This window comes from Desmodus rotundus, chromosome 4, assembly GCF_022682495.2.
Source record: "Desmodus rotundus isolate HL8 chromosome 4, HLdesRot8A.1, whole genome shotgun sequence".
Lineage (NCBI taxonomy): Eukaryota > Metazoa > Chordata > Mammalia > Chiroptera > Phyllostomidae > Desmodus > Desmodus rotundus.
In genome coordinates, this window is record NC_071390.1 from 73,963,491 (window position 1) to 73,980,744 (window position 17,254).

At 38.3% G+C, this 17,254-nt stretch overlaps 1 protein-coding gene across 7 annotated transcripts in view; it reads right to left on the reverse strand.

Annotated features, from left to right (window-relative positions):
* Window positions 1–17,254, reverse strand: part of CCNY (cyclin Y) — a 274,562-nt gene that overhangs the window by 75,173 nt on the left and 182,135 nt on the right. For all 7 annotated transcript variants that reach the window (XM_024574760.4, XM_053922331.2, XM_053922334.2 and 4 more), the window contains 2 exons: window positions 10,976–11,076; window positions 2,969–3,004 (listed from right to left, as the gene is read on the reverse strand). In XM_024574760.4, coding sequence (XP_024430528.1) covers window positions 2,969–3,004; window positions 10,976–11,076 — 137 coding nt within the window. The remainder of the gene's footprint in view (window positions 1–2,968; window positions 3,005–10,975; window positions 11,077–17,254) is intronic.

Consider the following 17,254-nt stretch of genomic DNA (forward strand, 5'->3'; position numbering starts at 1 on the left):
TGAATTCACTGTCTACATAAAAATAAAAGGGGAAGATCTTAACAGAAAAACTGAATTTGCATTCCTAATTGTTTTCAAAACTTTGGGCATTCATACCCATGCTCATTTTTACTAGAATGAGGGAATACATGTAGCAAAGATGTAGATAAACACCAGTAAAAGACAGGTTCAACCAGGCAAAACTAGAGACTGGGGTCCAAAAACATAAAGCTGGCTCCTTTTGGTACACCTGGTGACACTTCCTTTTATAAGAACCTGGCTATGAAAAATCAGCTAATACTCACCTCACAACTGCCTCTGCAAAATATTCAAGGTGCTATGTGAGAGACAAAGCCTGGCCCAACACCTCATTTCTTTGAACTGTTTAGTCCTGCTCAATTTTTTCTGATGAATGAGAGCCCCTGAAAAGCCTTTCAGCACTCTCAAGAAACATTCACCAGAAATAATTGTAAAAATGAAAATGTAGGTTCAAGACATGAAAGAGGATTAAGAATTTAAGCTAAAATGACTCCTCTGAGAAGTGGATTTTCCTTTCACCTCCATTAAAAGTGATGTGTCTCAGCTGAATAGCACCATCTCTACCATTACCAGCTCCAGAGGTTTGGCCAGTGTGATTTATCAAGAAAAAAGTCTGCAGACAGTCAAAGACACCTCATTCCAAAAGACCTTCAGGATACACTGTGTAAATCAGTCATGCCTGTTTACAAATGCTCACTTTTTCAGTTGGACTTTGTTACTTCCATTCACTTACTTTTGGCCCGGTTTATCAGCACTGGGCCAGTAGAGCGATTAAAAGTCTTGGTAGTATATTGCTCAGGTTCAATTCCCCATCCCCCAATTTACTAGCTATGTAATCTTGGGCAAGTTATTTCACTTCTCTGTGTCACAGTTTCTTTATCTGTAAAACAGAGACAATATCAGCACCACCTCATGAAGCTATTAAAAAAAAAAATGAGATGATGCATGTAAAGAGCTGCCCAGGGTGGCCACTTAATAAAATTTGTCTCTTATTATCAGCTATGGCTATAAATTAACTTTGGGGCCCGTGACTATCTTAAGAACTGAGAAATCACTCAGAGATGCTAATGCAAAACTGGTTGGCTTCAGAACACATCTGAGTTCCAAGAATGGCACTACATTGTTATTTAAGACTTAAATGTTTAAAAAGTTTTAACAACTTACATAGAAATAAGCAGCAAAACAAAACGTGTACTTTCATTGATGTTTTTCTTGTCAAGGTTCAAAAGTCCAATAGCCTACATTTTGTAAATTTTTAAATCCAAAATTCTCAAGCACTATAAAGAACCATGAATCACAATTACAATAGAGAAAAAAAGTCACTACAGAGAATACATTTCCATTTACCTTTTCCCATAAGACTTTTCAATAGAAGCTCTGTCTCTAACCTCCACTTCACTGACTTATCCCAACTCTCCCTTTTTCCCTTTGTGAAACACACTGAAGGTTACCACCCACTGAGATCTATTCCAACTGTGAGGTGGCTGGGCCTGTTCCCAGTAATGGGTCACACCAGTGTAAAAAAAAAAAAAAAAAAGAAAAGAAAAAGGCCAAAATGGAGTCACTTTTGCTAAGCCACATCACCAAACTAACTAACCTAACTAGTTTCAGCCTCTCCCATGAGTGGAATTTTAAACCAATCAGTCTGGAATTTCCTGTGAGCATTAGTGAGGTAATATGCTTCCCCCACAGACTGGTGTCACTGCCTGAAATAATCCACTCTTTTAACTTCTTAGTCCCACCCTTTCCTGCCTTTAAAAACTTTCCATTTTGTAAGACCCGTGAAATGTCCTTCTAGTTGCTAGATGGGATGCTGTTGGATTTGTGAGTTGCTTAATAAAACTAATTAGATATTCAAATTTACTGGGTACAATTTTGTTCTTTAACACAAGTTGTAGTTTTATTGGATTCATATAACATAAGTGTCATTTAATCAATGAAATAAGACTGCAATAAGAATAGCTTTGTTCTTATGAAAATGAAGAAAAATGCTTTGGAAATACCCAATAAAAGGGCATCACTAAAAATAAATTCATTGTAGATTAGTTGTGGTCAAAACCTGAAGGATTCTATGCTCTGATTGTTTTGCAAATGTCTTAAGTTTCCTTGATATTGGTATTTTAAAAAACCCCACTATGGAAAAGGATAAATCACAGGTGTGGCTTAGAAAAGAAAGTCACTTTGGTACTCTAATCAATGCTCCATGCTCAAAACTAAAGTCTTGATGCTGCATTAAAAAACTGGCAAATGAATGTACTTTTACATGTTTTATGTTGAAATATTGATGGTAAAGTTTTTTAATGATTTTTCTTTGATTCCCTGTTTTAACTGACTTTTTAAGTTAACAGAACTATCTTCAGAATATCAGAGAGAGGGTTTCTACTACATTAATATGATCTCTGCCTAAATTGATACCAAAATTTCCTCTACTAAAATTGAAACACTAAACATTTTTTCAAGTTAAACTTGCATACAGTAATTTTTTTAAATTATATTTTATAAAGATAGAATGTTTAAACAAAGGGTTTGTAGGAACAATTTTAAAGGACACATGGACAACAAGGGGGGGATGGAAATGGGAGGGAGGTGGGAAGGGCTGGGGATTGAGGTGGGGGGGCAGGGGAAAAGCAGAACACTGTACTTGAACAACAATAAAATTAAAAGAAAAAAGAATGTTTAAACAAATTATACAGAAAATAAAGAGTAAAGAGGGAACTGAACATTATCAAGAAGATCTGTTTCTTTTGCTGGCTTCAAACACAGACACCCATCTGATTTCCTTGGATTCAGAAACCATTCAACACTTACCTGGGAAGTTTTGGTAAATTATACTAAGTTTAGAAATTCTATGAAAATATGAAGACCAAAGGAACTAAAACATAATAGGAAAAAAATAACAGAAAAAACATAAAATGTAATGTTTTTAGCACAAAATTAATCATCCACATACCTGTTTTTGATGTGATAATATATTGCGAGGGCTACACTGTAAAATAAAATGCAGTTCAATGTTTCATAAACATATTCAAGTCTGACCATAAATATTTAAATTTAAGTAAAAGTCAAACGATCCATCTAAACAGTCCCATTTAATTCAGAATGCCAATCAAAACAATGCCCTCTTTAAAGTAAATCATCCTGCTACTCCTTCTTAGCAATTATTAAATCTTTTCCAGAAATACCAAAACTTCAAGTGATGTTTAAAAATCTCTTACTATCTGAAATCTTAAGCTTTCCTCACTTGGAAAATACAGACACTGTGTAAAGACAGGTGGTGCAAATTAAACACCTTTAGAAACCTCCAACTCAGTATCCGGTATTTAAAAAAATTAGTGATTTCTTTATAACGACCAGAAAAATGTGAGTATCACCCACAATGGTTTGATATTTTTTCCTCTTAAATCAATAACCCCTTGGCAATCTGCCTACTTACTTACTCACTTGCCGAAATGGTACTATAATTCTTATGTGTTACATTCCCTTAAAATTTTATTTTATACTTCTAAAAGATCTTAATTTAATGAAGACATTTCCTTCCCCTGATGTTTTCAAATGTTTTTCTTATTATAAAATGCATTATATTCATAGGATAACAATTTTAGAAAATATAGGAAGTATAAATAAAAATAAGTATAAATAAAATCCTTTGCCCAAAGATGACTATTAGCTTGAGATACACAGATTCTATACATTATATGTGTAAATAAATAGGTTTGCATCCTACTTTTATCCTCACTAACATCCTTCTTACCATTAAAATATTCCTTAAAAACATAATTTTAAATGGGTATGTTCTATCATATAGTTGTTGAATAATTATTAACCATTCCCCTCCTATTGAACATGTTTCTAATATTTTGCAATTATAATTAACAGCATAATACATATCCTCAGAGATAAATATTTGTGCAGCCTGTGACTACATTATTTCTATAAGAGAACATCATGTAATTGGCATTAATCTAAAGTCTTACAATTAATCTAAACAACTGTAAGGCTCCCCACACACATTGCCAAACATCTTTGTAAAAAACTGTACCGGTATACTTCCCCACCAGTGTCTATTTTACCTCACTCCTACCAGCACTCACTAGAAATGTTTTGATAACATGTTCTCCAACTAGGTAGGTTAAAAAGTGGTGTGCCTGTTTTCAATTTGAGTTTCTTTAATAACCTATCAAGGTGGCAGAGTTATTCGTGTTGACTGGCCAATTTTTTTAAAATTTCCTCTTTTGTAGAGACTAGCTCCTTCCACTAATATTGTTTTACTTTAAAATTTATTGAGGAGGCCAACATTCACTTTTTAAACTCCTAAGAACACTGCTAAGTAGCTGTATCAGACTGTATTCTGGGTCTCAGAGCACAGAAACTACCATCCAAGGCACTGTCCCTCAGGGGCACCCACTTGGGGACTTAGGCTTACCTGCTGGATTCTAAGAACTCAGTTGCTTACCTATGACTTCACATGACAATAGCTAATGTCACTGTATCAAAAGAAAACATATTCCTCCAATCTCTCTCTCTCTTTCCAGATCTATTCATTCAAATGATTTCAGCTAAGTGTTAAAAGGATTAATGAGCATATGATAAAATATTCTCTTTCTCCTAACATCTTGAAAAAAGTCTAAGCTGATGAAAGAATTCTAAGTGGGGTAAAAAAGCTTCAGAATTAAAAAAAATAATAATATGGTCTTCAAAGTGCTTTCACATATATGAACAGCCCTACAATGGAAAAGAGATGTTATTGATTCTATTTTATAAGTGAGAAAATTCAAGCTCAAACACCAGATGCCAGGATTTCTAACTTGTATGGTTTTGTGCCCTTTCATTCTACCATGTTGCCTCTGGGAAAAGGAAAAAATTACTGTTTTATTCACGCTGCTGTGATTGCTCTTCTAATCTAATGTTAGATTTAAGCTGAATATTTCATATGATTGGATTTGTGGTGGTAAATCATTTTGCTTCTCCTGAGAGGGTATGTGACACACGACAACTGTCACTGGACTGGCACCTGGAGGAACCTTGTTCAAACCTGGCTCCTTCACCTCTCAGAGTCTTCATTTCCTAATGTTGAATATTAGGACCATTCAACTTATGAGGAGGGACCCCAAAATCCCGGAATTCACTTATAAAAAATGGTGTGTTTATTCTTACGTTAAACTTCAGTCACCTTCAAAGTAGCCTCCATTTAATGCAATACACCTATTGAGACATTTTTTCCACTGCTCACAACACTTTTGAACTCATTGATTCTGATGTCTTTTAGTGTTTCTGCCATTTTATTGTTTCACCTCTTCTACATTGGTGAAACATTTCCCTTTGAGAATTTTTTTCCACCCGGAGAAACAAAAAAAAAGTCGCTGGGGTAAGATCAGGTGGATATGGGGGTAGGGCATGGGGGTCATGCTGTTTCTGGTCAAAAACTGCTGAACACTCAGCAAAGTGTGGACAGGTGCACTCATAAATCACCCATCATGAAAGAGTAGACGTGTTGAAAGAGTCTTCAAAAAAAAATTCACTTAAGCCACAGATTCTCACAACAATGCCAGCTGGTACACTGACACAGGTGGGTTCCTAGCTAGCGCATGCACCTAGTGGGGGAAACCTGTACTACAAGGGGCCTGCCTCCCAAGAGATGACTGTTTTTTTTCTGGGTCCCCCCTCATATATCACAGAGTTGTTATAACCAAATGAAATATGGAACAGCATGATCTCAAATATAAAGTTCTAAAACTAAACTTATTATCACTGTGATTCCCCTATCAATAATTCTATCTCAAGAGGTCTACCAGCTTCTGCAGACTGAGTGAAAATCTTCAGGGCCCCAGAGTTACTATCTGTCAAATCTCCAGAGCCAAAAGCAAAATAGGACATTATTGTGGTCTCAGACCTCCTTGAAAAATAGAGCTACTAGGGTGAGGGGGGGCGGTGAGGGGAGGGGGTAAATGCAGACAACTGTACTTGAATAACAATAATATAATTTTAATGAAAAGAAAAGAAAAATAGAGCCACTATATTTTGGCTCTATTTCACAGAAAGCGAGAAAACCAAGCTGAGAATTCATGTACAGTCCAGCTCCATGGGCCAATTTAGTTGGTTATCTTGAAAGAAGTAATAGCTGGGGGTAAAGGGCAGTCACTTGAAAGCTGAATCAATCTGTGGCTTTAGGCTCTGCTCCAAATGCCTAACCTAGCTTTGGAGGCCTGGTCATTTCTGCCACATCTTCAGAAAGTGGTGAGGTTTCACTGCAGATGGGCTCGGGCCAAACCAAAAGTACATATGGATCAAAAGATTTGCTTACTTGCTTTTGCCACATAGCTACAAAGGAAGAAATGCTACTTTGTTGACCGAAAAAACTGAACAGCTTGCGATCATTGGTACTACACTTGTCTTACTTCTCACCTAGAACTAAATCAGCAAAGCAGATGAGGATTCTAAGATCTCAGAAGATTAAGAGGCTCTGAACCACAGAGAGAGAGGCAGGTAGCTAATTAGTGCTCTCTGAACCTATTGGCCAGCTGTGTGAATAGGGCTCCCCATCCTCCCTCCTTTGTCATCATCATTCCTTTGCTCCTGACAAGGATTTGGGGGAAGAGTCGGTTGGTAAACACTAACTCATACCACAGCTGTGGCATTTAGGGGAAAGATGGGAAAATCAAGTTCTCCAAAAGGGAATAAAGCCTATGAAAACAATGAGCATAGAGTGAGGGCCCAAATTTTTAATACTTAAGCCTTTCTTTCAAGGTTACAATAGCACTCAACTCTCCACCCACTCCCTAACTAGATTTGTGAATATGTTTGTTCATTTTTGCAATTCATCAATTTACAGAAGCATTTTCTTTTAAAAATAAGAATAGAAATTGATAGTTTAGAACTCAGAGAATTTTCTCAAAGAAAAAAGATCATACATGGTTTTCAGGAAGCAAGTTCAGCCCACAAATGCTCACCATACCCACAACAAAGCTGAACTACAGTATTAATGAGTGTGTAATCAATTGTAATGTCTAGGAGAGGGAGCCAAAGGCGTCCTTTGACAGGTGTAGGGTAAGGTTTAGGCAAAATTTTAGAATAGGAGGGCACTCAGACTTAGCCTCTTCCTACTCCCTTGTATTTTCAGAGCTCACAGGTACAATAGGTACATTTTTTCCTTTTTCCTGTTTTTTAATTAAGTACATTTTATTGATTATGCTATTACAATTATCCTGTTTCCCTTTTGCCCCCCTCTACCCGGTGCCCCCACTTCCTCCAGCATTCCTCCCACTTAGTTCATGTCCATGGGTCATACATATAAGTCCTTTGAATTCTCCATTTCCCATACTATTCTTAACCGCCCTCCTATTTTCTACCTACCATTTATGCTTCTTATTCCCTGTACCTTTTCCCCCATTCTCCCCTATCCCCCTCCCCACTGATAACCCTCCATGTGATCTCTATTTCTGTGATTCTGTTCCTGTTCTAGTTGTTTGCTTAGTTTGGTTTTGGTTTTGGTTTCTTTTAGGTTCGGTTGTTGATAGTTGTGAGTCTGTTGTCATTTTACTGTTTGGATTTTTGATCTTTTTCTTAGATAAGTCCCTTTAACATTTCATATTATAATGGCTTGGTGATGATGATGAACTCCTTTAGCTTTCCCTTGTCTGAGAAGCATTTTATCTGCCCTTCCATTCTAAATGATAGCTTTACTGGATAGAGTCATCTTGGATGTAGGTCCTTGCCTTTCATGACTTCAAAGACTTCTTTCCAGCCTCTTCTTGCCTGCAAGGTTTCTTTTGAGAAATCAGCTGATAGCCTTATGGGCACTCCTTTGTAAGTAACTTTCTCCTTTTCTCTAGCTGCTTTTAAAATTCTCTCTTTATCTTTAACCTTTGGCATTTTAATTTTGACATGTCTTCATGTGGCCCTTTTCAGGTCCAGCTTCTTTGTGACTATCTGTGCTTTCTAGACTTGTATGGCTATTTCCTTCACCAAATTGGGGAAGTTTTCTTTCATTATTTTTTCAAATAAGCTTTCAATTTCTTGCTTTCTCTTCTCCTTCTGGCACCCCTATGATTCAGATGTTGGCATGTTTAAAGTTGTCCCGGAGGCTCCTAAGCCTCTTCTCATTTTTTTGAATTCTTGTATCTTCTTTCTGTTCCAGGTGAAATTTTATTTCTTCCTTTTGTTCCAAACCATTGATCTGAGTCCCAGCTTCCTTCTCTTCACTGTTGGTTTCCCTTATGTTTTTCTTTATTTCACTTTGTATAGCCTTCACGTCTTTATTTTGTGGCCAAACTCAACCATTTCTGTGAGCATCCTGATCACCAGTGTTTTGAACTCTGCATCTGATAGGTTGGCTATCTCCGTGTCACTTAGTTCTTTTTCTGGAGTTTTGATCTGTTCTTTCATTAAGGCCATATTTCTTTGTTTCCTGTATTTGACAGCCTCCCTGTGTTTTGTGTATTAGGTAGAGCTGCTCTGACTCCCCGTGTTGGCGTACCTGTTAGGTATTCGCCAGGTCAGGACAAACCACTTTGCTGCTTTGTGGCACTGTATGTGGGAGAGGGGTCAGAGAGGGAACAATGCTGCTTGCTCAGCTCTTGCCTCATTTAAACGGACTGTCCTGAGAGACTGGCAGTTTCTTCTGCCACTGTAACCCCCACTGGTTTTTACAGCCAGGCGTTATTAAGCTTTATTTTCCCTGCACTGGAACCCTGGGCTGCATGGTCTGGGTTGGGACTGGGAATCACTCACTCCCCAGTTGTCCCTTTTGGTTTTTATCTGCCACACATGAATGTGAGACTACCTCTTCTGTTGGCCACTACTGCCGCCACTTTGCAGCATGTCCTCTTGCCCTGGCTGCCCATCTCCACCCCTCCTACCCGTCTGCATGAATGTTCCTTCTTTAACTCCTTGGTTGTCGGACTTCCATACAGTTAGTTCGATTTCCTGGAAGTTCTGATTGTTTTTTGTGTTTAAATTTGTTATCATCCTTCTTATTGTTGTGCGAGGTGGCGAAGTGTGTCTACCTACACTTCCCTCTTGGCCTGAAGTCAGTAGGTATATGTTTAAAAGCAGCATCCTTTTTAAAACAACTAAGCTACTGACTGAAAGAATTTCAAATTTGGGTGGTGCAGAGAGAATGTCTTTTGGATGAGGGAAGCCATAGTACCCACACTGAAAATTTTGTTCCAGAAGTCAGCCATCTTAACTGACCTCACTTTTCAGCTTCTTTTCTACCAGTTACGTATAGTTTATTTACAACTTTCAAGGAAACTTTGATGGGAGGGGAGAGCAGCTGTCCACCTACATCAGGGTCCTCAACACTGGCTGCCCATTAGAATCTCCTAGAGACTCTACAAAATCTATATATCTGTGGGGCGAGACATCAAATGGCAGTGAGTTTTTAAGCTCCAAGGTGACTCCCAGGAACAGCTGGGGCTAGTACCACTGATTTACACAGATACAGTTGTAACAGGTGATTACACCTACCAGATGAGACACTAAAATATCAAGTTGTCACCGTATTTTCCCATCCACTCCTAAGTGTCTATGTCACAAGTAGCAATTTTAATTCATCCAAGGACAAAGCATTGAGCAACTTATTCAGATCCACTTGTAAATCCCAAGGGCTCCTACTGGCCCTAAAGGAGAAGGCACCTTCTGCTCTGCTCTGCCTTCCTTCCCGTGAAGATGATTCCAGGACTAAAGGAATTTAGCAGCTTTTGCTCTGGGCTCCAGAGCTTCAGCAGATGCCCATAGCCACATGGTGCACATATCTTCAGAGCTTTCCACTTCTCTTCACAACTGCCAACAATTTATTCTGGAAAACTCCACAATATCCCATTTACCCACAGTACACCTAGGCTCAAGGGCAGGAGTGGCTCAGCCAAGGACATGTGTTGGGAGCAATGCTCTCCATAGCTCTTCCCAGCTACAGCAGCTGACTGAGTTTATACTTACTTGTCATTGATCACGCCCCTTATCACCAAGGTGCTGAGGGAATAAGCGACATTCCCATTGAGAGCCCAGGAATAGCAACCCCACAAAAGAGAAGGCAGCCTCCCTCCAAGTGCTCCCACATCCACCTTCCCCTAGGTTGTGAAGTCTGTCCACAGAAGACCATGACAGTCCTCATTGCCTGCCTGAGGCTATGACTGATTGTCACATGTGGTAACATTCAGAATAGGGCTTTAGCCTCAAAACCTGGCCCATTGAAAGAGAACACTTTCTATTTAGAAATATAAACACTTACTTCAAACACTAACATGAACTGTTGTTAAATGTGTATTTTCTCATATAAGCATAAAGATAAAATACCCCAGATTTTTCACAGATGAGCTGAAGACCACAGGACCCAGCACATCAGGTTCTCTGTGACCTTGTTATTAAAATGCCAGCAGCAACATTACAGAGAAACCAGTGTTCCTTCCCTCTTACCTCCCATTTTAAACTATGGAAACTAAAGTCCAAAGGGAAAGAATTTTATACCAAGACTCCCTTTCCTTCCTTAAACCCCATTTGAAAATAAGATTACAAAAAGAAGGGTCTTACCCAAACCCTCCCCGTTGGTGACAGAGAGGAGGTCAGAACTCTGATCAACTGTGGGCAAGTATACTTTCACTATGTCAGGCCTGCTTTCTACAGTAGCCAAGTCTTAAAGTGGAATCCTGTATTATTGTGAAGGTAGAATATTTGCAGAGTTATGCAAAGATGGATTTAATAAAAAGAAGGTAGAAAGTATGCACAAAAATAAAAAATATTCTTTAATCTACATTTAAAACAATTTAAAATTTGGTCTTTTCATATGATTGATAATATGAAGAAATATTTTGAATACCTAACATTTTAACTACCAAATCACTTTTTAAAAAGATTATCCATAATCAATGGCTTTCCCCTGACAGACCCCACAACCAACCAGTTAGCCATTAAGTTAAGGAATAGAAAAAGCATTCAGGTAAGCAAAAATCTGTATACCCACCATTTAATTGTATACTTGAGGTTTGGTTGACTGACTGTGCTATCGTCTAGGAAAATCGTGGAGCAGGAGCTGTATTTCCTTGCTATTTGTCCTGGAGGATGCTGGAAAACAATGGCAACAAGACAATGACAATTAAACAGGGTTCAAAATTCTTCCAGAGAACATCATCCCTTTAAACTTGAGACCAGGTCACAGAGGAAAAATGCCTTAGCCAGAAATGTGAATACTACCAGCAAGAACAATATAAAACCACTTTCTTGATACAATGAAATTTCTTGTTCTTCCATATGTAAAAGTCACCACTATCACTCCTAATCTCAAACCTCTTTCATGGGACGAACAGAACTCTTACCATCAAGCATCAGGGTGCCATTCATAAAAATCACCTGCGTGAAGCAAGTAGACTGTGTGAAACAAGGAGACTGCTCATTACACCACCTCAAGGTGCTGAGAGGCAACCACACATTGATGTTCCCCAATTAAGGAAGTGTCCTGGTTTTATGAACCAAGAGTTCACTGTACTCCTTCTCTCTATTCTTGGAGTACAGAGTATTTGGCGGCAATGGAAAATGGAGCCAATATTACTTTAGAATCTCCTGGTTAATCTGCTTAGATGTCAAGAGGTGAGGATATAAAGGGAAAAAAAGTATTCCTTTGTTAGGGCAAAGTACGTTTTCTGATACTTTGCAAAAGAGTGCCAATGGATGGCCTTTACATAGTGTGTCTGCAGTATTATGACTGTTTCTTTCAAAACTGCACACATTTTGAGCTCTTTGAAGAACTTGAGAATTGAGAACTACTTCTGAAAGGTACTGGTAAAGGAAATTGAATTTAAATTATACAATAATGACAACTAATTAAATACTAAGTAGATTTTTAGCAACTATATGGGCAATATAATTAGTAAATATCAGTCTGGATAATTCTTGCTCAAAAGCAAGCTAGAAAAAAATAAAATAAAATCATCCAAATGAGTTTCCACTTGCCTGGTGCTGGAACAGTCTACCCCCAAAAAAATGTCTTAGGGATAATAAAATTGCCAACCTCACCTGCCAACCTCACCTGCACACCTCCAATAAACCCTCGGTATCCACAGTTTATAAATGTAAAAGAAGCCTTAAAGCTAATCGGAGGCCAATATTCTGTTCAATACTTTAATATTTTCTTTTTATTGAACAAGGTTTCCTCTGTAATAAAATTATGAAAATATTAAACACCTTGACAAATATAAAAACAATGTCATAAACAATCTCCACTCAAAATTAGTCACTAAAATACGTATCAGGTTCCTTAAATCACAGCTAGAGGGCACTGCACTACTAAAACATTAGTATCCTCCCACACACTGGTTTTATATAAATAGCATGTGGGTCAGAAGGAAATAACCAAAATCAGGAAATTCAAAAGGTAAGGCTTGTTCACCAGCTTTTCTTCTTAAGCATACAGTGTTGTGCCTGTGTAAAGAAAGGCACAAAGGAGGTTTGTAAAATTGAAGTTACAACTTAAATGTCATTTTTTAATGTAATTTTAACATGGCATTTTCACATCTATTAAATTAATCACAACATTCTCACTAAGATAATCCTAAGGCATTAAATACAATTCTTTTCTTAAGAATTGAAGTAATCACATTGAAGTCACCTAAGACACACTAAAAAAAAATCAGAATCTAATATGAGCTGCTAATATGGGAGGCAAATTTTAAAAATCCTTGTGAGCCCTGGCTGGTGTGGCTCAGTGGATTGAGTAATGGCCTGCAAACCAAAGGGTCACAGGTTTGATTTCCAGTCAGGGCACATGACCGGGTTTTGGGCAAGATCCCCAGTAGAGGGCACATGAAAGGCAACCACACAATGATGTTTCTGTCCCTCTCTTTCTCCCTTCCTTCCCCTCTCTATAAAAGTAAATAAATAAAATCTTAAAAAAAAATTCTTATGAAATTTCCCCTACTGGTATAAAATCTACTATGAACAAAACCTCAAATTGATACATTTAATACAAAAAATTCATGTGTAAATGAATTTTTAGAGACACAGGATAACTTCTGGAATCATCCCAAAAATAAGGTAAAAAGGACAATATTTCATTTCTGTTTCTGTTTGAACTATTTCCTCTGACACAAATTTCTTCAGGCTTAAAATGTGACAGGAGTTGAGGAAAGGAGCTGAGTGATACACTCAAGTGAGCACACTCTACATCATCCCTTCACAATCTAAAAAACTACCATCCTTAAACCACCCACACCGAGGGGCCAGTCCTAGCCTTGGACAGTCCAGATGTAAGCCTGAGCCTCCCCACACTAAGAGCTGGTGTGCCAAAGCCCTTAGTTTGCCAGGGTATACCAACTCAACTTTTAAACTCTTTAATAACATCTAAATTGAACTTTAAAATACTAAGCATTAAGTTATAAAGCTTTTAGTTTCAAGGTGTCTCATCACTCCAAAATATGATTTAGGGATTTGCTGAATGTTAGGACTATAGGATTCATAGAATGTGAAGCTCTTAATCTGAAATACACATCACTAAAAAGTAATGTTCTGGATACTTTACGCACATTCATTTACAACTCACAAACACCTGGGAAGGCTAGTAGCATTCTCAATTACCAGACAAGCCAAAAGAGGTCAAAGAAATGAAGTAATCGTCCAGAGCTCAAATGTAAGACACCAGAACTCCATGCCACATTTGTGTGAAACCAAAGTCCCATGCCTTTCTACCTAGAGTTCTTCACTTGTGCCATTTTCTCTCAGATCTCTTCATATAATACCTCCAAGGCCCTTTCCCTTCTCTGACCCCACTCATCCTCAGAATCTTGCCAACAGCTCTTGCTCAGGACTCCTTCCTGCCACCAGACCCATCTAAGCTGAGTGCCCTCCCAGGTGCTCTTAGGTTCATTTGTGCACCCTCCACAGCACTTATCAATCTCCACTGTCATTTTCAGCTCACTTGTCTCTGTTCTCGCTAGGGTCTAGACTCCAAGTCTCTTGGAGGTAGACTGGATAATTTTCTTGGATCAGCAAACAAGGAGCAATTCTATCCCAGGGACCAGTGGGGCAGTAGCTGGCTCTCTTGCAGCTATGCCAGGAATTAGCTAATGTGGAAGAGATATTCAAGTACAAGATGGGCAAGAGCACGGTTGGAGTCAGAAAGCCTGGAGTTCACAATGTAGCTCAGCCACTGATTAGCTGTGTGAACCAGAGCAAATTACTTAGTAGATTGATCACATGTTCTGGCTTGCTGGGGCAATCCTAGTTTGCCTGTTGTAGTGAAGTAAGCAATAACAGCACCCTTTCACACTCATTAGTTTCCTGATTTGGACAATAAATTATGAAGTCACCTTGTGCTTTAGGTCCTGAAGACTCAATATTTTCATCTGTAAAAGACAGAAAGCAGAGGGTACCCCTCCTTATGGTGCTGTAAAGACTATGTGGGATAACACATGGGGTGCTGAGCAGAGTCGTGCTCAATAAGTACGAAGTCACTTTGAGCACTTAGTCCCTACACTTAAACTTCCCATTTTCAATGGTTGAGCAAAGTTGTCCTACCACTTCTTATGGTTCATTTGGATCAGATAATAATAAAGCATTTAAAAATATAAGATGGTATTACTAGAGTAAAAGTTGTAAATATTTGTAAAAAAAATTACATAAATAAAAGTACCAAAAATAAATGCTGCATAATTTTTTTAAACCCTAATTCTGAGGACAGCCAACTATGACCTTGACAGAGAAGGCAGAAGCGTGCGTACAGAGACTAAAATCTGCACTAGCAGTCCTTCAGATTCCTTCAAATATGGAAACAGATGCCCATTGCCACCACCTGTCAATTCCTGTATATCACTTACAACAGTCTCACAAAACCGTAAGGCAGGTGGGGTATTCCCCTCATTTTCCAAACAAGGAAACAGATTTAAAGTATCTTTACCCAAGCCACACAGCCAATAAGGAGTGGACACAAGGAGCATTCTGTGAAATTCCCATGCAAACCAGAGCACTCACAACTGAGAAGGACACACATACAGACAATGCTGCAAAAACTCCATTGTCACCCTGCCAATACCACTATGAGCCTCAAAGACACAGAGATAAAAACAGTATCCTTCTAATACCACCATGAAGTTCAGAGACACAAAGAGAAAAAGGACAAAGCAAACAAACAAAAAAGCTCCTCATCCTTGACTGCAAAATGCTAAGAAACTAATATTCCATGGAAAGAAAAAGGAAGATAAAACAGCTTTCATCACAATCAATTCTTACAGAAGAAAAAGAAGGGGAGAAAAAGCAAACAACCATGGAATTAAGAACAGAAGTGGACAAAATCGTTACTCCATGAAAGCAAAAAAAGAAACCAACACTGGGTCTCAAGAACAAACACTAGGAGGTGCCAGTTTTGAGATAAAATTTTGTTCTACTATGTCATGCATGCTGTCACCATAAAATACTTATATTCACAATTTACTTCAATCCCAGATCAAACCTTGGCTTCATTACAGTTCTGTGCAATGACTCTACAACGAGAACTACTTTTTCTCATTCTCATTTGGGCTGTGAGGCAAAAGCCAGAAATATAACCCTTTAGGGCTGGTATCATCTAGAGAGAAAGGTTCCCCTGACGGCACCCCAGGTGGGACAGGGCAGCCACAAGACGCCCCCCAACTCCTCCTCCCAGGCTTCTACAAAGGCTTCTCCTGCACACAGGAGAAGCAGTGGCTGCTGCCACAGTCCTTTCTCCAGCTGTATAAAATAAAGACATTCATTTTCAAAATAACTATTACTTCATTTCTTGAATACAATGGTCATATATATTCCATGCTATAGTTTTGGAGGTAGGGTGGGATGGGAAATGAACTTATCCAGAATGATGGGGGTAGGTAGGGCAGATGTTTACCCAAGTCTCAGTCTTAAAATTTTGAACTTACTGGAAGACTCAAAAATGGATTAGACTTGCCCCAGAATGTAAGAAATTCAAGTTTCTTTCCTACTGTTATCACTCTTTCTTCTACATAATTAGTAAACAGTCATAGAAACTCAAATATGTCAAGTATTTGCACAATGTATATGTTTAAGGGCCTAGACATATCCCATCTCCATTGCTATGCAATAACTATCCTGTGAGATGGGAGACAAATGGTAGTGTCCTCTTTACAACTGAAATAATTAAAGCACTTTAGCAAGTGACACAGTTAAGTTGGCATAAAAGCAGAGAAGTTATCAGAAGTATCATAATTCAGGTCACTTGACTCCTACTAAAGTGTTATTGCTATACCATGCTATTCTTCAGCAATATCCCTTCGAAGTTTCCTACGAATGCAGTTATACTGGTCAAAAAATTACTGGTTCTAGAAGGTCATTTCTTCTCTTGGAAAAAGTTTAAAAATTTAAAAATACAAAGAAAGTTAAAAATAGGAGTTGTGCTTTGAAGAAACAAGTATCTTACTGCTGCTGATCAGTTAAAAAAATTGAATTCATAGAACTACAAACAAAATATTAAAAGCCAAGGATCAGCTACTTCAGAAAACAGTTTGGCAATTACTCAAAATGTTAATTATAGCCCTAGCTGGTTTAGCTCAGTGAATTGAGTGTGGGCCTGCAAACCAAAAGGTCCCTGGTTCGAATCCCAGTCAGGACACACGCCCAGGTTGCTGGCCAGGTCCCACGCCAATGTGGGGCGCATGAGAAGCAACCACACACTGATGTTTCTCTCCCTTTCTTTCTCCTTCCCTTCCCTTCTCTATAAAAATAAATAAATAAAATCTTTTAAAAAATGTTAAATATGGAGTGACCATAGGACCCAGCAACTCTACTCTTTGTATATACCCAAGAAAAATGGAAACATGTCCACACAAAAACATGTACAAGAATGCCCATAGCAGCATGATTCACAGTAGCTAAAAGGTAGAAACAACCCAAGTGTCCATCAACTGATGAATGAATAAACAAAATGTGCATACCTGTACAGTGGAATATTACCTGGCCATAAAAAGGAATGAAGTTGTAATATATACTACAACATGGATGAAACCAGAAAACATTTGCTGAGTGAAAGAAGCCAATCACAAAAGGCCACATACTGTGTGATACCATTTATATGAAATGTTGGATAGACACATCCAGAGACAGAAAGTAGAGTAGTGGTTGCCAGGGGCTGGTGGAGGATGGTGGGGAGTGGCTGCTGACAGGCACAGGGTTTCTTCTTGGGATGATGAATATGTTCTAAAATTGACTATGGTGATAGTTGTACAATTGTGAATATACTAAAAACCATTTTGTGGCATATAAA